This window comes from Leptonychotes weddellii, chromosome 13 (assembly GCF_054177405.1).
Source record: "Leptonychotes weddellii isolate Sample4059 chromosome 13, ASM5417740v2, whole genome shotgun sequence".
In the NCBI taxonomy this organism is placed as follows: domain Eukaryota; kingdom Metazoa; phylum Chordata; class Mammalia; order Carnivora; family Phocidae; genus Leptonychotes; species Leptonychotes weddellii.
In genome coordinates this window covers 43029073-43051789 of record NC_138381.1, presented here as the reverse complement: position 1 = coordinate 43051789, position 22717 = coordinate 43029073, and the positions used below count along the sequence as shown (strand labels likewise).

At 45.2% G+C, this 22717-nt stretch overlaps 2 protein-coding genes across 4 annotated transcripts in view; one reads left to right on the top strand and one right to left on the bottom strand.

Annotated features, from left to right (window-relative positions):
- The window catches only part of CABYR (calcium binding tyrosine phosphorylation regulated), a 24148-nt gene extending 3403 nt beyond the window's left edge, over positions 1-20745 (top strand). The window contains exons 1-6 of one of the 3 annotated variants that reach the window (XM_031036043.2): positions 63-2247; positions 4915-5087; positions 5187-5240; positions 15389-15739; positions 18645-19248; positions 20656-20745. In XM_031036043.2, coding sequence (XP_030891903.1) covers positions 4940-5087; positions 5187-5240; positions 15389-15739; positions 18645-19243 — 1152 coding nt within the window. In that variant the 5' untranslated portion in view covers positions 63-2247; positions 4915-4939 and the 3' untranslated portion in view covers positions 19244-19248; positions 20656-20745. Of the gene's footprint in view, positions 1-62; positions 2248-4914; positions 5088-5186; positions 5241-15388; positions 16631-18644; positions 19249-20655 lie in introns of those variants that run through there. The other 2 variants (XM_031036041.2, XM_081801474.1) reach the window with 2 other exon arrangements.
- A 540-nt stretch (positions 20746-21285) lies between these two features.
- LOC102747589 (oxysterol-binding protein-related protein 1) overlaps positions 21286-22717 on the bottom strand; it is a 70694-nt gene continuing 69262 nt past the window's right edge. Inside the window, exon 12 of the mRNA XM_081801476.1 lies at positions 21286-22497. Coding sequence (XP_081657602.1) covers positions 22395-22497 — 103 coding nt within the window. The 3' untranslated portion in view covers positions 21286-22394. The remainder of the gene's footprint in view (positions 22498-22717) is intronic.

The following is a 22717-nucleotide window of genomic DNA, read 5'->3' as shown; positions in this document are numbered from 1 at the left end:
TGATGTTTCTAGGAAGAAGTTGCTTCGGCTGAGGTCAAAGAGGTTGCTGCCTGTGTTGTTCTTTAGGATTTTGATGGACCTTAGGAAGGCATTTTTAACAAGCTCCTAAAAATGATTCTAATTCAGGTGGTCTAAATTAGAGAAACACTGCCCTAGGTCATCATCTTTTGTTAAGTATTTTGTAAAGCTGAGAGATGAGACCAACACAAACAGAATTTTATAGCAAGGCTGTGCTCATAGAGTATATTATCATGGGGCCACTGAGGAAATGCTTCTAACCGATTGGCTTTCTGAACTAGGATATTCCTGAGCTGAGTTTTATTTTTTTAAAAGATTTTATTTCTTCATTTGAAAGAGAGCACACAAGCAGCGGGAGAGGCAGAGGGAGAGGAAGAAGCAGACTCCCTGCTGAGCTGGGAGCCCCACGGACTCAGTCCCAGGAACTGGAGATCATGACTTGAGCTGAAGGCAGATGCTTAACCATTTGAACCACCTAGGTGCCCTGTGAGCTGAGTTTTAAAGAAGGATGTAGTCAGGTGAAAATGGACTAAATGAGATTTGAATTAGGCAGAGGTCCCACCGAGAACCTTGAACTTCTGTAAATTAAGTGTGGGGAGCAGGGAGCAATGGAAAACAAAGTAGATTTGCATTTTGCCTTTAGGTCCCTAGTGACTGAAAGGGGAAGGACAAGAAGATTGTAAAACCACATGAAATCATTAGGAGTTCTAGAAATCAAAGCAGCAAATGGTCGTTTGAAAATGGTTAAATGTTTTCACTGTAACAATTTGCATTTCAGAGGGACTTGGACAAAACAGTTACTGAAGAAATGTGGAAAGAGTAAGGGCTTGACGTGAGTCTCAGATATTCTGCACAGTATCTAACACCTGTGTGTCCAAGATGGCCTGTTAAGGTTTGGCTACATAAGCATAAATGTCTCCTGATTCCCGGAAGACACCATAAAGGGGGTTTGTACTTGGGGTTTTTAGTAGGTCAGTTTCTATCTTTGATGGTTAAATGTATTATGAACCAAACCATCAGAAATCATGACAGCTTCATTTCACTTGTATCTACCAAAGCGGGGCTGGGGGTAGGGATGAAGGACAAAAAAATGTACCATCTGCAGACCTGTCATCACACTCAAAGTGTAAACTTAGCATTTCTCCTTTTAAAATATAATTTTCGTGAGAAGAGGGAGCCTGCCACGTAAGGGGAATTCAGTAATTATTATATGGATGAATTAATATCCATAGAAAGTGCTCTGTGCATCATAGATGTAGACCAGAGCCTTAACATTGCCTCTTATTTTTAAGAGCTCTGGAAGCCTTAACTGTTTGAGTTTTAAAAAAAAAAGAAAAAAAATGTTTTTATCAGATAGATGCCCCGAAGATGTTATTTGATGGTTGATTTCCGGTGGTTCTTGTTTTTTAAATATATGAAAATGGATGACAATGAAGCCTGTTTGGAATTTGGGCCTCATGATTATGGTGTGGTTAACGCCCAGTACAAACCTGTGAGCCTGACTGGTGAGAGAGCGGGTATTTGAAAGGCGTGCGCCTTGCCTCACTTGGGTCTGAAATGGCAGCCGGCTCCTGCCGGTGTGGTTTGGGGAGGATGGGTTGTGCCCCAGGTAGTGCAAGACCCGAATTAACGGGAACTGGAAGCTTCAGGATTGGTGCCAAATTCTCTTTCCACAGGGGATTTTTCTCAGAAAGTACTGTGTTGAATGAAATTGCTCGTCTTTATACTAGTGTTTGTTATGTATATCGTGACATTAATTCTTCAAAAAGGTGACTGAAAAGTAACATTATGTTGGGCTGAGGGAGTAGTGTGAAGAGGCGCGGTGGTGACGGCGAGAACTGCCATAAATCTATTTCTCTTTCCTTCTACAACAGCTCTTACTTTATATTGAGCGACCAAAAGCGGAGAGGCCGTCGCCTTGACTGACCCCTGGCCGTTTGAAAACGCCAGTTTCCCTACGCCCTTTCGTATTCTGTCAGAAAACGCGAGGCGATCCCGCCCAGCGGAGTTCCAGCCTTTGTCCCCTTCTGCTCCTCATTGGCTGGGGGCGCCGAGGCCCCGCCTCTTTCCGTGGCCGCCGGGGCCCTCAGCGGGAGGGAGGGGCTTTGTGACGCACGGCCTGACGTCCGCAGGGGTATAAAGGCCCCCGCTGGGAGCGTGGGCTCCTACAGGAGCCGCCGGCAAGGGGGCAACGAGGAAGCACTTTAGAGCATAGCCGGAAAGGAGAAGGTGGGGCGAGTCTGGAGAAAAGGCCCCCCACCCTGCGGCGCCGGAGGCAGTTAGGCCCTCGGGGCGCCTTGCGCGGTGGTGGACGGTTCTTCCAGTGTTGGGGACTGCGGAGGGCCTCTGGAGTGGGAGGCCGGTGGGGAAGGGCAGGCCCACACCGGCGAGTGTGGCGGAGCTCCCGGATCCTGGGAGGAGGGTCTGCCACCTGCTCCTCCTGAACTAGTGGACGCGGAACAGGGACGCCCACTCTCCCCCATTTTGCTGCCCTTGCCACCAAACAAATCTAACGGCAGACCAAGCACAGATCTCAGCGTAGGTCTTGAGGGACTGAATGGTTGTGTAGCGTTGGACGTTTCCAACAAGCCCCCACTGGCGCGTCCTCAGCCTCCAGCACTGTTGTCCTCCTCAGGCGTTAGCCCTGGGGGAGTGGGTAAAATGGAAGTTCACGGTTCAGCGCGGGGGTTCGGGGTCGTAAAACTTGTTTTTGAGAATCTTTAAAGGAGAGATGTGGGAAGAATTACGCAGTCACTTTTAAGCAATCTTCAACCTAGGTGTGTGAGAGTACCCGTTGATGTAGTCATGCTTGGTGTCCCAGGATTTCTCAACTTGCTCAGGACTGTTCTCTGCATGGGACTGTGTTGTAGGACGCTCGGCATCCCAGGTCCCGGGGCACAGAAAGGCCCCGCACAGGCCCAGAGTCTGGTGTGGGTGGGGATGCAGCTACCACCTGCGCTGAGAACCAATAGGATCTCTGCACGGCCATTCTCGCCACCGTTGGTCGCATCAACTGCTAACTGCCTGCAGAAAGGGTGTTTTGGTAGCTCCATCATGGCTATTAGTAAGCCACTTACCCGAACACGACTATCTGCTCTCACTGGAGTGCAAAGTGTGTACTTGAAAAAATGATATACGTATATACACACACAAATATAGTGTAAGTATATATATGGATCATACAATTGCTGCCTATGTCCCTTGACGTTTAGCATGTGGGCTTGCCTGCTACAGTAGTTTTTTAAAGATGGTTAAATTTAGTAAAGGTCCCATTGACTTATACTCTAAGAGTAGGTTTTCATTAAAGGATTCAATACACTTAATTATATCCTCGAAGGGTTTGCTTTGGCCAATAGAGATTCATTTTTTCCCTGATCTTTGGGAAGATGAAATGCGCTTTTAAATATTCAGCATTTTGCTATGACACATTACTTTTTATTAGAGGTTGGCTTCTTGTATAATTGCTATAACTAAACTGTGCAACTTAGCCCCATGAAATTCATTACTCTCTTTACTGTAGGGATGTTGTTGACATGATTGATTATCTCACACTATTCTCCCCTTTATGAGGACTCCTAGGAGAAATTTCTCCTGGGTCTCAGTGTTCAGAGTACTTGTGATTCTCCCAGACAACTGATTTTTTTTTTTTTTTAAAGATTTTATTTATTTGACAGAGAGAGACACAGCGAGAGAGGGACCACAAGCAGGGGGAGTGGGAGAGGGAGAAGCAGGCTCCCCGCAGAGCAGGGAGCCCGATGCGGGACTCGATCCCAGGACCCTGGGATCACGACCTGAGCTGAAGGCAGTCGCTTAACCAACTGAGCCACCCAGGCGCCCTGATTTTTTTTTTTAGACCTCAGGAAACATGAATCATTTAACCAACTGTTTCCTATTTTGTGATGTCTGGTTGGTAGCTCAGGTGCTGATTTGACACCCCATCTTTATCAAAGTGTAGGGCCTATGGCTTGTAGTGGGATACCAACCTTAGCTGTAGCTTCATCATATTTTCCTAGCATAATTTTGCCCTTACCACTGAACTCATTTCCTTAAATACTTAGTTTTGTTCTTTACATGTATTTGTAAACCTTCTTAAATCATTTTCTACAATGAAACAACACACACACACACAGTTTAGAATGGCAACCTCTGCAACTCTTGAGCATTGCAGGTTAGACTATGCAATACCCTTGGTAGCACTTAAAATCCAGAAAGGCAGGAGGAGGGGGAGAGAGAGGAAAACAAGGGCAGAGGTTAAGGGAGGATATGAGAAAAGAAAAGCATATGGTGGTGGGTGGTATGATACCACAAGTAACTTAATCCTATTCTGATTAATGTTAAAGCAAAATTAAATTTAAAGCTAAAAATTGTATACTGAAAGCTGATCAATGTGTCCAGGGATAGATTTAGAAATACAAGGAAAAAGACATTTTCTTGTAGAAAAACCCAATTCTACATTTCTATTTGATGAAGGCACAGAAAAGCCAATGCCCATGTAGTTTGGAAGGATCTTGTTTAGACACAGATACATGAGCTTGATTTATCTTTCTTGAAATTGTACTGTGTAAAATACTGAATTTCACAGGAACAAGTTTGGTTGTTTGATTTTTCCTTCTTTGTTTTTAATATCATCCTAGAGTTCTTGGCAGAGCTTTTCCCATGGGTTTCTTTAATAGTACCATATTGCTCATCTGCACATAATAAGCTATTGGTTGTGTGTGTGTGTGTGTGTGTGTATGTGTGAGGAATTACCCCATTTTTGCTAGAATAAATGCCTAGAGATTAAACTCAAGCTAATAATTTCAATAGGACATAGGTTTATTCTTAGCAACTATAGTTAACTCATGAACATTTTAATAAAAAACATATACTATAAGGCTTTGTTTTTCTTCATTATAGTTGAGATTACAGACATCCTGCCAAAATGATTTCTTCAAAGCCCAGACTTGTTGTACCTTATGGCCTCAAGACTCTGCTTGAAGGAGTCAGCAGGGCCGTTCTCAAAACCAACCCGCCAAACATCACCCAGTTCGCAGCATTTTATTTTAAAGAACTTATTGTGTTTAGAGAAGGTTTGTTATTCCTTTAGATTATATATTTGTTGCTTTGAAAAGGAAGGCATTTTAAATTGGGCATTTTATGTATCTAATTTCCTGTATTTATTCCTTCAGGGAATACTTCTCTGGATATAAAAGATCTTGTTAAACAATTTCATCAGATGAAAGGTAAGTACAAGTGGTAACAGTTAAATAATATTAGGTATAAATTAGTGCATCATTCTTACCATACATTTAAGCTTAAGAATGATGCCCATAAATATTTTCTGTTTTATCTCACTGATGTTTGTTAAAAATAAGCCATCAGTGTGATTATTTAATTATTTGATCCATTTTTTTTTTTTAAATCTGGAGATAGTTTGGAGGATTTTAAATCTTTAAAAAACAAAAAATAGGAAAAACTCATCTCCTGCAAACCATTTGGTACAATGAGGCCTCGAACAGTGTGGATAAGCTAGGACTGAAACCCTTTCCAATGTCCCCATCTTTAAGGAAGTACACTGAACTTTGAAGAAAATTGGATGTTGTAGTAATGAAGACTCAAATTATAATGAGTTACACTACCTAAGAAAGTTATATAAACATTCTTCTTGGAAGATTTTTTTATATTATTAAATAAAGAAACATCCTTTTTTCTTTTTTCCTCCCTGTGATAGGTTAACTGCAGTCCAGTTGGAGGGCAGGGGATCAATTAGGGGTTACTGACTGTCTTGTCCGTTCCAAGAGTCTCTAGATAGTGAAGAGAAGTTTTTCCTAGAAAGTGGTCTTCTCCAGCCCATCTCTGTGGCCTAGGGCCATCCCTCTGCTTAGAAAAGAAGTTGTGTTTTATGTGTATATGTGTAAACGCCTATGTGAACATGACAGCATGAAATTGCATTGACAGAAGAGACAGGGAGAAAGAGAAAGGCACAGTTTACATGATGGGAACATCAATTAAATTGGTCATCCCAAGGACAGGCATCCACATCTAAAAGAATGGTAAGAAGAAGCTTTTGGTAGAATTCTGTGGAGAAAACGGAGACTCGTGGTCAGTGAGGGAAATAAGGAAATAATTTTTGCTGCGTTGGCTGGCCAATATTTTGGAATGACTGTAGAGAAAGAAAAGGTAGGATCAGTGAGGTTGAGCCACGTTTAAACTCTGCCAGTTTGGTGATGCCAATACCTAGTCAAGCTGGGGAGAAGTCAGGAGTAGAATGTAGGAAAATGTAAAAATTGAGGATTTGGATACGCAGTGAAAGACATACCCAAAACAGAAAACAAGACTAAAATCAGCAAGAGTCCACATTTGAAGGGAGAGTGAAGCGCTGTGGTTCAGGAATATTTTACTCTCTAGTCTGACTGCTTCCCTGCAGGGTCCTGATGGCATTCTCAGCTTACCACGGGACTTAGGTCTGGGATTTGCTTGCCACCAGCAGGATATACACACAAGTGCTAGAACACTGACCATTCTCCCCTTCCCTATTAGGCTGGTTTCCCAAGAAGTCAAGGTAATTATGGGCTTGTACTCATGCCCTCTACACCAGGAGCTATGTTTGAGAGGCCTGGGAGTGAGCAGGCTTCCTATGTTTGAGAATGGTGGTAAAGTTGGTGAATCATTATAGTGGGAGGTAACTAACTGGTAGCTTTTGAGGCTAATTTGTTTACTCAGGAACTTACCCACCATTCAACTTAGCAAGTGGACTAAACTAATGTGGATTAGTTTAATTAACAGACAGAACTAATGGAACAGCTATACTTCCGATGGAGGTAAGAAGAGGGAGATACTTTTCTCCTCCAGTAACTACGGATACCAAGGCAATTTACATAACGTGCAGATTATCCTAAAAGTGAGCTCGCCATATGGTTGTAGATATAGACTGCTCTTTGGTAGTAGAGTAGAAATGAACATTGCTTGTTCTAGTTTACTGGGGACATGGGAACGTAACATGAAAGTATGACCAGATGACCAGAAAACAGTTCTTTGTTACTGTCTAATACCAGTTTGGCTCATTTATCTGCCTTTTATTGTCGTATCAACTGGTTTCTTATTGGCAAACAGTGTCCATTAACTTAGGTCCTATCAGAGAGACTGCATGAGTCCCATCTACATCCAGGAAAGCATCACTCTGGGCTAAAGAGGGACTATGTAGGGATATACACCATAAGGTTTCCATTTGGTAGGGCTTTTCCTCCCCTGAATGACATCCTCCTATCTTCTAACTGGTTTAATTCCTCAACTGCTATTCCTGTGGGAGTGCCAAGCACATTTGGCTGCATGGTGGTTCAGTTCTCTACAATAAAAATGTGGATAGAACAGGTGGCATCTTTTGCTTCCTTTAAATACACTTCCCTTACGTGGATCCCTGTGTTAGGTATGGATGGTGGCACCTTTAATGCCCTACATGCTCTGTTGGTCCCAGGGATTGTGGCTCTCCCAGGCTTTCCGTGATTTGCAATATGGGAACATGGACCATTCTTTGAAGACTATGTCTGCTGACCCTTATTCTGGTCTTTCGGTCTCTTCAGCATGAGGCGAGGTCAACCTAAAGGCAGCATCAGGTATTAGCACTTGGTAATATGGGGCAGAGGCTCACTCACATCCCTGGTGCCCTGGTCCCCACTCATCTCCCGGCTATCAGATGTGAGCATGAAAGACAATTTGTTTTATGTCCACCGTACATCCCTGCACATATCATTTGTTTTATTTGAACACTTCATCCTGGATTTTTCTTGGAATGAAGCCCATTTTTGGTAGGCTTCTTTATAGGACCAGTAGTGTTTACCCATCTCCCCAGTGCCTTTAAAAATTCATGTAAACTGGGCGCCTGGGTGGCTCAGTTGGTTAAGCGACTGCCTTCGGCTCAGGTCATGATCCTGGAGTCCCGGGATCGAGTCCCGCATCGGGCTCCCTGCTCAGCGGGGGGTATGCTTCTCCCTCTGACCCTCTTCCCTCTCGTGCTCTCTGTCTCTCATTCTCTCTCAAATAAATAAATAAAATCTTTAAAAAAAAAAAAAATTCATGTAAACTCAGATGATGGAAGAGGGAGGAGGAAAAGAACCAGACACGAGAGCAAACTTTTCTTCTGTTCTCTCATCGCTTCCCTCGTTTTCCAGAGCCTAGGAATTTTGGGATGGCCCTGGCTCTGTCCAGGCCTCCCCTGTGGCTTTTGACCCACATTATGCCTATTTCCAAAGCAGCTCATGCTGCGAAACACTTCCTGGTTTAATTCTGCAATTGGATGAACCAGATCGCGCTATCATATAAATCAGAGAAAGTGCCCCCATTTTTCAGTCTTCTCAGGAGAGTTTCTTCATTAATAGCACTGAATCATTAATTGAGGGGATTTTAGAAACTCAGGTGATCTTTTAAGGCAGAAGAGTTAGTTGTCTCTTAAGTTCTACCACTTACTATGTCACAGGTAGGAAAGGAAGGGAAAGAGGAATGGAATTATCGAGTACAGGCATACCTTTTTTTTTTTTTTTAAAGATTTTATTTATTTATTTGAGACAGAATGAGAGAGAGAGAGCACATGAGAGGGGGGAGGGTCAGAGGGAGAAGCAGGCTCCCCGCCGAGCAGGGAGCCCGATGCGGGACTCGATCCAGGGACTCCAGGATCATGACCTGAGCCGAAGGCAGTCGCTTAACCAACTGAGCCACCCAGGCGCCCGTGTACAGGCATACCTTGGAGAGACTGTTGGTTCAGGTCCAGACCACCACAATAAAGCGAATATTGCAATAAAGCCAGTTAAATGGTTTTTTGGTTTCCCAGTGCACATAAAAGTTATGTTTATACTATACTGTAGTCTACTAAGTGCGCAATATTATGTCTAAAAAAAAAGGTGTATGTATCTTAATTTTAAAAAATACTTTATTGCTAAAAAATGCTAACTACCATCTGAGCTTCCAGAGAGATGCCTTGATGTTGGTGGCTGCTGACTGATCAGGGTGGTGGTTGCTGAAGGTTGGGGTGTCTGTGGCAATTTCTTAAAATAAGACATCAGTGAAGTTTGTTGCACCGAATGATGCTTCCTTTCAGGAATGATTTCTCTGTAGCATGAATGTTGTTTGACAGCATTTACACACAAAACTTCTTTCAAAATTAGAGTCAATCTCAACCCTGCTGCTGCTTGATCAACTAAGTTTATAGAATACTGTACATTCTTTGTTGTCATTTCAACAATCTTCACAACATCTCCACCAGGATTGTAGATTCCATCTCAAGAAAGGACTTCCCTTGCTCATCCATAAGAAGCAACTCCTCATCCGTTCAGGTTTGATCATGAGCTTGCAGCAGTGCAGTCCCATCCTCAGGCTCCACTCCCAATTCTAGTTCTCTTGCTGTTTCCACCACATCTGCAGGGACTTCCTCCACTGAAGTCTGGAACCCCTCCAAGTCATCCATGACTTTGGAATCAACTTCTTCAAGATGCCTGTTAATGTTGATATTTTGACCTCATCCCATGAATCACAAATGTTTTCAATGGCATCTTAAGAGTGGTGAATCCTTTCCAGAAGGTTTTCATCTGACTTCACCCAGATCCATCCGAGGAATCATTATCTTTTACAATGATAACCTTACGAAACGTATTTCTTAATTGAAAGTTGAAATCCCTTCTTGATTCATGGACTGCAGTACCGACATATTAGCGGGCATGAAACCACATTCAGCTCATCATACCTCTCCATCAGAGCTCTTGGGGTGACCAGGTGTATTGTCAATGAGCAGTAATATTTTGAAAGGAATCTTTTTTTCTGAGCAGCAGGTCTCAACAGTGGGCTTAAACTACTCAGTAAACTGTAGTGTAAACAGACATGATGTCTTCTAAGCCTTGTTCCATTTCTAGAGCACAGGCAGAGTAGATATAGCATAATTCTTCAGGGCCCTAGGATTGTCAGAATGGCAAAGGAGCTTTGGCTTCAACTTAAAGTCACCAGCTGCAGTAGCCCCTAACAAGATAGTCAGCCTGTCCTTTAAAGCTTTGAAGCCAGGCATTGACTGCTCCTCTCTAGCTATCCAAGTCCTAGATACCATCTTCTAATATGAGAATGTTTCATCTACGTTGAAAATCTTTGTTTAGTGTAGTCACCTTTGTTAATGATCTCAGGGCTTCTGAATCACTGGCTGCAGCTTCTCCATCAGCACTTGCTGCTTCACCTTCCACTTTAATGTCATGGAGGTGGCTTCTTTCCTTAAACCTCATGATCCACCCTCTGCTAGCTTCAGACTTTTCTCCTGCAGCTTCCTCACCTCTCTCAGCCTTCCCAGAATTGAAAAGAGTCAGGGCTTGGCTCTGGATTAGGCTTTGGCTTAAGGGAATGTTGTGGCTGGTTTGATCTTCTATCCAGACCATTCAAACCCTCTCCATCTCAGCAATAAGGCTGTTTTGCTTATCATTTGTGTGTTCACTGGGTTAGCACTTTCATTTTCCTTTAAGAACTTTTCCTTTGCATTCACGACTTGTCTAACTGGTTGGCAGAAGAGGCCTAGCTTTCGGCCTGTCTCAGTTTTCAAATGCCTTCCTCATTAAGCTTAATCATTTCTAGCTTTTGATTTAATGTGCCAGACACGTGGCTCTTCCTTTCACTTGAACATTTAGAGGCCATTATAGGGTTATCGATTGGCCTAATTTCAATATTGTTGTGTCTCTGGGAGTAAGGGAGGCCCTAAGGGAGGGAGACAGATGGGGAACAGCCAGTCATTTGTGCCTGATATAGGGCTGCCACAAACCTTCAATTTGTAAAAAATACAGTATTTGTGAAGTGAAATAAAGTGAAATGCAGTAAAATGAGATATTTTGTCCTAGGTACTTAAAAATATTTTGTCAATTAAGGCAACTTTATAAGTAGGTGACATCATTACAATTTTACTCAAGAGAAATGTGATGCTTGGGCATGATTAAAAAACTTGTAAGCTTCCAAATATTAATTGGTAGGGTTAGGATGGAAACTTAGATCTTCCTAGCAGCATAACTCATGTTCTTCCCATAGTAAGTAACATTCTATGATTCCTTTGGAAAAACTTGAAATTCTTGAACTGAAAGAGTAAAGAAGAATTTTAGCTCCCTTTCCCCATAGTATCTCCTACTCTTTCACTTCTTCCTCTCTGGTCACCTTCTTGTGTAGAACCCAAAGCCAGATTGTGCTAGATTGTGCTAGTTCTCACTTTTTCACCACTCAACAGTGGTTTCCCCATGCAGAGTGGCAAATGAGATCTCAACACCATCCCCTTCCATCCCCCTCAGCTTCACTGAGTCTAGTTTCTAGTATCAGCCCTGTCCCATATCCAACAAAGGCAGGACATAGCTAACTCTTTGGAAAAATCAAGAAGGCCTAGCCCAACTGAGTTAACCTGTTAACTTTTTTTTTTTTTTAATTTTATTTATTTGAGAGAGACAGATAGTGACAGAGATAGCGAGAAAGAGCACAAGCTGGGAGGAGAGGGAGAAACAGGTTCCTGCTGAGCAGGGAGCCCAACGTGGGGCTCGATCCCAGGACCCCAGGATCATGGCCTGAGCTGAAGGCAGATGCTTAACGACTGAGCCACCCAGGTGCCCCAAACTGTTAACTTTTCTTACTGATCCTGGACATTCTTGGCTTGGCCATAAATTGTAATTATAATCATACACTGCTGCTGATCATTGGGCCCAATTTCAATTTCTATGCACCACAGCAGTTATGCATATCATTAAATGTCTTGAGTTATTCATATTAAATATTCATAATGTTTTTAGTTTAATTCTTATGCCAGATTCTATTTTTATGCACTATTTTCACAGTTGGTTACACATACTTGTGGCTATTCTCTCTTATTAAGTAAATGAGAAATGTATCAATTTCAGGACAATCTATACTAAATTGTGTGAAGCTCTGGTGCTACTCTGCACTTTCCTGGGCATTTTGTCAAGTAAGGCTATACTGATTCCCTAAACAGGGATGGGTATTGTGCCAAAATGATCCTTTTTATTTCTTGGAAGTCTCGTATTTGCCTAGGCAGGGTGGTAATTTGTACCAAGGTAGAATTTCATTAAGTTTAAAAAAGGTTCAAATGATTATCTGGTTGTGATATTGGGAGGGGGCCTTGGGTCATTTATGTTTTACATTGTGGTAAGATTAATCAGTTGGGGAATAGTCCATACTAAAGAAGACAAATCATGGAACCAGTCAATGGTATTGTCAAGAGTTGGGGTCAGATTGGCAGCCTAGGACAGAAATACAGGGTTAGGATTAAGAGAGGAAGCAGATATGGCAGACCAGGAAAGTGAAGACAATGGGGTCAGGGACACTAGGACACAAGAGTCAGTATGAGCAGGAAGAACATCTTGGACCTAAGAAGGTAAGTGTAGCTCTTTGCTCTCCGGGAACATTGATAGCGCCCTATTGTTCATAAAATCCAAACTCTTCAATGTCACAGGGATATTTCTGAAAAATATTAAACTAGTGTATAGTGATTTCAGATAGCCTCCCATTGTTCCTGTTAGCTCCGTCCATCTCTACCCATTGGAGCGTTCATTTGCTTTAGGGGAAATGCGAATACGAAGTCATTACTCAGTAGTGAGTTTCCAAAGTTCCTAGTAAGAAACACTTCGGAGTTTTCCAGGAGCCTGTTTTTGTTGAGAGAAGATTTTCTTGGAATTTCCAGAGCTGACTTTTAACTTAAGAGCCAAAGGTACCAGAATCAAGTTTTTATTTTATATATGCCATAGGATATAAGCTCATTTCCTGCTGCAAAGGGAAGGGAAATAGGAAGTCCGTCCTGGCGTGGGACTGTGGTCCCCGGGGCGTGGGGAGTGCACACCAAGTGCTAGCTGAGACCGAAGGTGGTTATTAGGAAGGTGGGGAGAATCTGTGATTGGAATGCTCTAAACCCTGACCAAAAGGCTTGTGCTTTGCTTTCCCGGGGGCCTCTCAGAGCGGCTGCATGGTTAGCATGGCTCTGCATTTAGCCTAACACATGCTACGCTATGTTCACGTGTGCTGTAATTGTCACGATCAGACCTGCGGTAAGTGTTGAATAAAAGAATTGAATGTGAAGAGGTAGATTAGAAATCATGGAGAGTCTTTCTCAGGTGGGCCACAGATGAGATTTCTGGTGTGCCAGGGCCCACACGTGGCCGGTAGTTGGTCCAGATGTGTTCTGATGGTCCCAGAGTGCTGACTAGCAGGGAATCGGGCTGGGACAAAGTGACGTCGCTCACCCTGCCGGCAGAGCGCTATAGCACATACTGCCCAAGCTGGGGACAAAATAAAAATTGGCAGCTAGGCCTCCAATGCTAAAGAGGACCAAATTAAATTAGGAGGGGCATCTCCCAGGAAATAACAGGCTCATTTTCCACAAAGTGGAAATCCTTAAGTGACTACGACCACGTCAGGGACCAACGCCTAGAGCGCAAGCACTAGGAGCGGGGGCTCTCCTCGAGGCCACCCGAGAGCCAGCAGAGAAGAGCAACGTGGGTCAGAGCCAGAGCTGACTCTAGCATTCGGCTTCCTTCTTTAGAAGTGGGCGAATCTTTGATAAATAGCCCCAAAAGATTGAATAATTAACCAAAGAGACTTTTAAACTAGAAGGGCTAAATATTTTTAACCTATATCAAGTAAATTTTGCCATTTGGAGATAAGCATTTTAATGCAAATAGAGCAAGTAATGCTGACAACTCTGTCATAAATTTTGATCCCTTTCCAAGACCAGGCCATGCAAACTAAGCTTTCTGCGATCTGAATCTCTCCTCCCTTTGCCACCCTCTCTCTCTGCACCAGCCAGACAGCTTGTCATCGCCTGGTTTCTGGCTTCTGTTACTCTTCCCTCTCCAGGAGTCGCTACGCACCTTTCAAATCCTACCTGTCCATAAAGTCCAATTCACTATTTCACTTATCAAATCTTTCAGTTCCTCCCCATTGCCAGACGCTGTGCCAGGGAAAATCAGTGCAGGAAGAGATCTTTCACTGTCAGCTATGATGGGGGGGCTGCTACCACACTCGGCCTCCTCTCATCGACCATCGTAAAAGCTGGAGCAATTCTGTAAACCGAAGCCCAGTGCCTGGATCCTTGGGAGAAGGAGTTCACGGAAAGTGAGCCCCCTCTTCACCCTAGCAGCATTTCTCAACTTCTTGCACAAGGCAAGCGAGGCCCAGCATAGAGTGGAAGCGTGTCTGGGAAGAGAAAATGGAGGGTTTGGGGCTACTACTATGGCTGGGATTTGGGCAACAAAGCATCAGAGAGGGGGTGTTTGCAGAGAAGGAGCCCCCAAAGTCTGCCAAGCATTTCCTTTGGGTTGCTGGCCAACTCCCGAGCTGTGTGTGGAGGACAGCGTGAGGCTTAGCAGGGAAGAGCTGGTGGGAGACTAGAAGCTGAGTGGGGATTTCGGAAGCGGGGTGCTGTCGGGGGTGGTAGGTTTGGGCCCAACTGACACGAAGAGGCTTGTGAAGCCCTGGTGATGCAGTGAACCCCAGGAAGGTCAGAGCTGAGGAATAAAGACAGTGTGCGAGGAGTAAGAACCAAGCTGAAACACACCCGCTTTCTGCTTTTCCTGCCGATGTCATTGTGATACGCAGGACATGCTTCCCCAAGAGAAAATGCGCAGTTGAGCAAGCAGCTGTGAAAGCGGCTGATGAGGGAGGGGGGTGGGGCACAGACAGAGAAGAGGGTTTCACAGCATCTTCCCCACCCTAGGAGCTCCTCTAGGTCATCTGCTGACGGATCTGGAGGTCTCTTCCTGCCCCTCTTGTCTGGGTCAGTTCAACTTTGGCTGCTGCCTTATCATACCTCGCCAGCAAGTGCTACCATTTTTAGGTCAGACTATAGGATGTTTCCTAATGTCAAAATATCCTATAGGCCCCGTTTTCCCACTCATTATTAAATTTTATATACCAGTTGTCTTAAGTTGAGCACTGCCTTTATTAACATGACAGCATTTGTTTCATTAAGAAGCTATTCCATCAGCTGAAGATCAGACCACTTACTGCTCAGGTGGAACCCCCTTTCCCAGAACCCTTGGGTTTTGTGTAGAAGTTTAGATCAGGAGCTTTTTCCATGGAGGATTCCAGCTTCCTTAGTTCTAGGCAGAGTTACGGTCTTTCCCCCTGACGCGGACCAGCTGAAGGTGGTATCTGATTCTGTTTTGTCACGGTGCTACGTAGTCCCTGATTTCTGAGATGAGCTGAGGTGTCTTCTGAGTGGGTAAGGACAGGGAAGTTTCAGTACCCATTCTAAATCACACATGCTGAAATTAGGCAAAACTCTTCTGTGCTTCTCTGTGTATTGACATCTGAAAGTTCAACCTATTACTGCTTTAAAATTGGGGGGGGGATATCCGCTTATTAACCCATCTGGCTTTTTTAGTAGAGAGGTGGTCAGAAGGAACGACACAAGAGAAGAAAGCAGAATGTATGAAAGAACAGGTAGGAACATCTACAGTTTCCCAAGAACCTACACGGATGGAGAAATCTACAGACACAGAGGAGGACAATATCGCTGGACCACTGTTTATGAACAAAACCACTCAGTTCCCATCAGTTCACTTGGAGGTGCTCCAGGAACCCGAGGAGACATCCGAAGCAGCTCGTGGTTCCAGTTTGAAACCATCTACCCCTAAGGGGATGACCCCACCCTCATCATCACCTCCAGCAGCCGTGTCACCCGAGTTTGCTTATGTCCCAGCGGACCCAGCTCAGTTTGCTGCTCAAATGTTAGGTAAAGTTGCATCTGTTCATTCTGATCGGTCTGACGTGTTAATGGTGGATGTGGCCACGAGTATGCCTCTGTTTTCCGACGAGGTGCTGAGCTCAGAGGCTGCTGAAGATGCCCGGGTGGCCACTCCTGCGTATTCTGCAGAGGGGGCAGTCCTGCAGGTTCTGAGCCAAACAGCTGTCCGTGTAGATTTGGGTTCTAAACTTAAAGACGATGAAGCTGAACCAGCAGCAGCTTCCTCCTTCCCCTTGCAGGATGAACAAGACCCTCCTGCTTACGATCAAGCTCCCGAGGTCCCTTTGCAGGCTGATATTGAGGTCACCTCATTCATTCGCGTATCATCTATCTATAACAATGAGCCTGTGACTGAAGGAGTTACTTATGTCGAGCAAATACCAGAACACATAGTTATCCCTTTTACTGATCACATTGCTTCTCTTAAAGCAAACGAGCCACCACTTAGTCCCATTCCTGTAGCACTCGCCACAGGCATGTCCGAGAAACCTGTAGGTTCGGTAAAACCGCTGGAGGAGGATGCAAATTATTCCTCAGTACATATGGAAGCAGAAGCAGCCATTCTGCTCCCTGACCCCTCTTTGAAAGGTCAGTCTGCACAGTTCCCGGATGCACAGGGCTCCACCAAAGCAGTAGGCTCTGAAAAACCTCTGCACGTTGAAACGGAGTTCACTGCCCTAGTCCCTGGCAACCCTGCGCAGGAGTCCCGGGGAAACTCTGCAGCCCAGGAGATGGAGGCCAAACTCGTGCTCTCTGGGGAAGCTACCACCGCAGGGCTCTCGGCTGCGCCGGGAAGGGCAGCTGGCGGTACCCCCGCTCCTGTTCCAGAACCCGAACCACAAGGGGAAGCAGCACTCGCACAAGGTTTGATGGAGCCAGGTAAGAAAACCAGATACTTACAAAATTACCAATTACATTTTCAGGTAACCTCTGTGTTTCAGGTAACCACGGACGTGGGCTCCCTCCAGGTTGGTCAAAGGCTCCATTTTCAATAGCTTGTAAGATGGCAAACCTCTGTAAAGGCCTTGTCGTACTTGAGATTTTACTCTTATGAGAGGAGTGATTTTAAAGTGACATCACCACAGCTTGGCCTCCCAGTTGGGTCACCTAGCAGTTTCAGACAGCACACGGAGTGAAAAACCTGAAGAGCCTCCTGTCAGGCCCCAAACCTGTGATCCGAATCTGCTGTTGCGAACGTGGGCCACGGGGTGTTGCTTTGAAATGGCTCACTTGTGAGTGTCAACCTCCAACCACACAACGCCCTCCAGAGAGACATGGTGGTGTGTTGCCCCTGCTTTCGCCCTGCAGTGGGAGAGGGCCCTGCAAGCGGGTGTGGGGAGCCCTGGCTCCCTCCCGGGGTGGGGGGGGCTCCTGCAGCCGTGAGGGCAGCCCCAGAGTTGGACGGAGGGGACAGCTCGGCCGCACTTCTGTCCCCCGGGTGAGTGCAGAGGCGGCTGCAGCTAAGCCGACTGGCCTCCCGTCAGCAACCCCGACGGGCGAAAACCCCACCGCCGGCTGCGCTGCCGGACGTCGACCGGGCTTGCCCGTGACACAGACCTGGCTTGATCTCTCCCTCCCTCCAGCTCTGGACTTAGGCCTGCCCCCCTCTTGCCCCCTCCCCTTGAGGGCTAGATGGAGCCGACCTCCCCGCTCCCTTTTGCAGAAACCCTCTCCACGCTGACTCTTCCCAGAGCCGGAACGGTCAAGTGTTACCAAAGCAGGTGTTCTGGGATCAAATTCTGTCTGGCAGTGTGGCGGGGACCGCACCACTGAAAAGGCCGAAGGCAGCGCTGGGAGCTGGCGCGCGGGACGGGCACGCGCCTTGTGGCGGGAGCAGCAGTGGCTCCCCAGTCGCGGCTCCCCAGTGCCTCGCCCTTTTTCTAAAGCACCACGTGGAGATTTCAAACGGAAGACTAGGCTTGTATGTATTTTTCACTGGCTTGCGGAAGGATCCATTGACTGCATCTGAAGCTACTGAAAACTGACCAGCTTAATCATGTGCATAGTGTTCTGTTCTTTTCTGGGGAAGAAAAGCTGCACCAGGGATGCGAGGCCCAGCGTTCAAACGGTGAACTCAGTACAATTTGGGCCACATGCCACTCCGTCGGGAAGGAGTTTCGCCTCCATCCCATCTTCTGGGACTTAGTTCTCCAAGACAGTACTGTCTTCATTAGTCAAGTCAAACTTGCCATCACAGATGCCTTGGTGTTAAATAGACGGGTGGCACTCCTAGAAGGCTTCCCCCCGCCGGCCCTTAAAGAACCCCTCTGGGACCAACCAGCCTTTTACTGCCACCTAGGACCTATGATTTCAAGCCTTGCCTACAGCCGGTGCTCTCTGGGGTTCTGAGTCCTAGATTATGTGATGTTCTGTGTGTGGTGCCCAATTAATGTGAGATTGTGGGGCCTGTAAAGGGCCAAAGAAACTGATAATGTGACCAAAAGATGATGCCCCCATGCGGACTTCTTTAGTAAAGAAAAAGTCACTCTGCAGATGCATTAACACTTTTTCACTGGCTTCACACACACTTCAATTGATTCTTTTGGTAAAGCCCCAAATGTGGATCCTCCACGTCGTGTGTGCGGGCGCTGCGGTGGCCACGTCTCAAGCTGGCCGCCCCGGGACCGGCGGCTTCGGATGAGATTGCTGCTTCAGGCACAACTCGAGCGCCCCTGCCACCTGCTAGCACGACGCTGTTCTCACTTTCCAGCGGTAGAGAGCCTCGCTTCTTTCACATTACCAAACACGATTTAGCCCTCTCTATAGCACGCTTTATGGCACACATTACTACTGCAGCTGTTTATATGTAAAGAAAACTTACAAAGACATTTCTGTGCATAGCGCCTGATACAGAGACCAACCTTTAATGCCTGCAAATTTTTTTTTTTTATAGCCATAGCAGCAAGCGAAGCAGGACAACCACCACCATACTCTAACATGTGGACCCTTTATTGTCTAACTGATATGAATCAACAAAGTCGCCCATCACCGCCACCTGCACCTGGGCCTTTCCCCCAAGCAACCCTCTATTTATCTAATCCTAAGGATCCAAAGTTTCTGCAGCAGCCACCGAAAGTTACTTCTCCAACTTACGTGATGATGGATGACAGCAAGAAGACCAGTGCCCCACCTTTTATTTTAGTAGGCTCGAATGTTCAGGAAGCTCAGGATTGGAAACCTCTTCCTGGACATGCTGTTGTTTCTCAGTCAGATGCCTTGAAGAGATACGCTGCAGTCCAAGTACCCATTGCTGTTCCTGCAGATCAGAAATTCCAGAAACATACCCCAAACCCCCAGAATGGTAGTCCTCCTCCAAGTGGACAAGATGTCCCCAGGCCACAAAGCCCAGTTTTTCTTTCTGTTGCATTCCCAGTAGAAGATGTAGCCAAAAAAGGTTCAGGATCGGGTGACAAACGTACTCCCTTTGGAAGTTACGGTATTGCTGGAGAAATAACCGTGACTACTGCCCATGTTCGCAGAGCAGAAACCTAAAAATGGTAGGTAAACTTTCCTACCATAATATGTGGGCCTTAACACACTAGTACTTTGATTTGTTGACCTGGAGACAGAGGTATTTACAGAAGTTGAATGGAGATGTGCAGAGTCGGGGTTCCCAAGTTCATTACCCCCAATTATTAGTAAGAAATGCACAGTACATGCACTGCACCAGGATGACTCACACTGAGAACTTGGGGCCTAAGACATGAGCCCATCCACCCAATCACCTTCGAATACCTGGTTCTTCAGCTAGCCCCGTGGAAGATGCTAAAAAGGGATGGCTTTATAAGAAAAAAGACATTAGGTAGGAACTTTTAATCTAATCGGTAGGTGAAGGGGTGGGTCGGAGCAGGTGCCAGACGTGAGCACTGCAGCCAACTGGAGAGAGAGGTGAGAAGTCAGAGATGCCGTGGAGCACCCCGTCACTGTAGCAGGTTTGTTCCCTTGGAGCGTGAAGATTTACAGCACAGGCAGGTTGGAAACACCTGAAGGAGCTAAAACAACTGGCATTACCTGAATCAGACCCTTTAATCACAAATCATCTTTAAGTTCTTCATCCCACCAGTACCTAATGCCCTGTCCCGTGCTCATCCCACCTCCCCGCTGTGGGCAGAGCAAGGCCCAGACTTCCCCCTCCGTGGGCGAATGGACTGGAGAGTTCAGGACACCATGTTAAGAATGGTGAGGACAACAATGCTGACATAGAGCCTCCTTTGTTAGGGTGGTCAGGCCCGGATGTCAGCTGACCCGAGTCCCAAGAAGGAACCAGCCTTGCAGAGAGCCTACAGACTGGGCCTAGGGCAGGAAAGAGCAGGACTCCAACATGGCAAGGAGGCCAAAATGATGCTGGTGGGGAGGAGCTGGGGACAGCCCCTAAGATGACGCTGGAGCTGTGAAGGGGAACCATATGATTCAGGGCCCCTAGATCCATAGGACAGACACTGGGGTTGACAGCTCAGCAGGAAGCCAGAAGAATGACAGACCTAGAAGGCAGGAGGAGGTCACTAGAGGAAGCAGGGAGACAAGGTACAATGCAAGGGTCAAACCCACACCCCAACGAGTTCAGTTACTTCAATGTGTGGGAATTTCACACTGAATATCCAATGGGCAAAAGCTAGATTTCCTTCACAGGCAGGCTCAAGTATGCTATGGACAGTATTTAAGGAGATAACTCCATTATCAAATCTTAGCTCTATGTGCCCTTCTCTGCCTTTGTAGACTTTCAGTGGAATTGTCAGAATGGCTGTTTTCAGCATGAAATGCTGGGATATTTCAGTGCAAATGCACAGCTACATGATTAGATAAGAATTTAGTAATGGGAGGGTAGACCTCCCATTTCTGATCTGCCGCTCACTTTACGTGTTCGATTTTGTGATTAAACAATTCACTGTTTACATTTCTAACAGATGCTGGAAACGATGCCGTTTGAGCCAACGTTCAAGGTGGAGTCCGCCACCGAGCGTACTTGGTCAATAAACCTCATGCAAGCATTAAAACCCTGTGCTCTTATTTTGTAACTTAGGACAATCGATTACCAAAGGCCTGTAATCTTTTCAGACCAGTGTAGCCTTTCCCAACTCTGTATGCACCGCAGAAGAAAACATTCCCACTCTACCAGCAAAGCTACTCGGCTTTCTAGGCGGGTCTTCCCATTCGGTGAGTTTGTGTGTGGCATTCCCGCCAGGCGGCTAGGGGAGCCCTCCTGAGAATACTCACCCAAAGACCACTCAGCACTTGCTCAGCAAGTGCTAGCTGCCAGGCTGGCTCCGGGGCCCTGTGGACGGCAGCACAGGGACTTCTTGGTAAGGACACTCGGTAACTGAGGATCAGATTAAGAAACCACACTTTTGGGGCGCCTGGGTGGCTCCGTTGGTTAAGCATCTACCTTCGGCTCAGGTCATGATCCCAGGGTCCTGGGATTGGGTCCCGCATCAGGCTCCCTGCTCAGCGGGGAGCCTGCTTCTCCCTCTACCTGCTGCACCCCCTGCTTGTGTTCTCTCTCACAAAATCTTAAAACAAAAACCACACTTTTGGGGAACATTCTAAAGCCTTTATTAGCATCAGGTAGATTATTTCATTATAACACTTGTTAACTTCAAGACGGCAATTAAAATAATTTACTGGCAGCTACCTAAAGCCCCTTGGAGCAAGATCTCAGTCTGGGGTTGGGTGGATAAATACCGTAAGATTAATGTACCCCAATTAAAGGGGCAAAGCTACTGTACAGGAGGTCTCCATACATATTTTAAGTACACAGGTACCTTGCAAACTTGAAATGCACAAGACCTCCTTTTATAGTTTGGTACTTATAATACATGAGTGCAACTTATTGTCTCTGGTGGCATTTGCCACAAAGTTGACGCATTTAAAAAGGTTTGTCATTATGTAATGATGGTGATTAGAATCTATTTCTAGGGCATTTTTGTGAATTGCTAGATTTTATACAAATTTTCAATTGAAACACCTTTTAATTCTAAGGACCTTGATTACAGAAAATTGTAAAAATAAATTTAGAGCACTAAAATAAGTGAAATACCTTTTCCAGTTTAATTCTTTAGAAGAGCTTTCAAATCAGGAACACCTGTTCTGAATATTCAGGTACTTTTTCTTTTTGGAGGTGGGAAGGGGTAAACTGGAGAGGATTAGTATGAAGAAAAGCCATCTTTTTAAAGTAGTCTTTACAAAATGACATAACCTTCTCTGCATTTGAGCACATAAACATTGTATAGAAGAGTTCTAAACATTTCAAAGTTACATCTAAAACATTCAAGCATGACGGCATAAAAATATTCAAAGTAACTTGATTTGGGATTACTATATAATTCCATAAAGCTAAAGGTACAGTTGGGTATAAACCTTCAGTAAATATGGCAATAACAACCATAAAAAGCATATTCTCCACACCGTTTCTCTTACCTCTATAAAACAGTATTTCAAATCAGTAAGTCTATTTGGATAGCAAAATTACCCATTTTTCCTTTCATCACCAATATCACCTTATGCCCTATTTTTGTTGGGTGAAATGCAAGTTATCTCATGAGCGGTTTTTTTTCTTAAAAGATGAGTAGAAACCAAGGAAAAAATTTAAAAACATAGGTTTAAGACTTATTTGTAGATTAGCCAAACACCCTGACTTGTCTGCACTTTAATAAATGTCAGGCAGATTGAAGTAGTTTCTGTCCCAGTAGCTGCCCGAGTAAAGCCAGTCCTGTGCTCCATTATAGGGGTTAGGACCTTGATGGAACCACCTGTTTGAAGAGAAAGGACAAGATTGATGGGGGAAACTGAAATCACAGGGTTCCTGCCACTTCACTAGCTCCTGTAGCAATTCACCTCACTCTTGAGTTAGGGATTTCCAAAGAGACTTTTAAAGAAGTCCTGCCATTTTTAGAGAGCACCTATGTAGAATAATATTCCAAAAGATGTAATGATACCACACAAAAGGCTTATGGATTTTTCCACAGCATC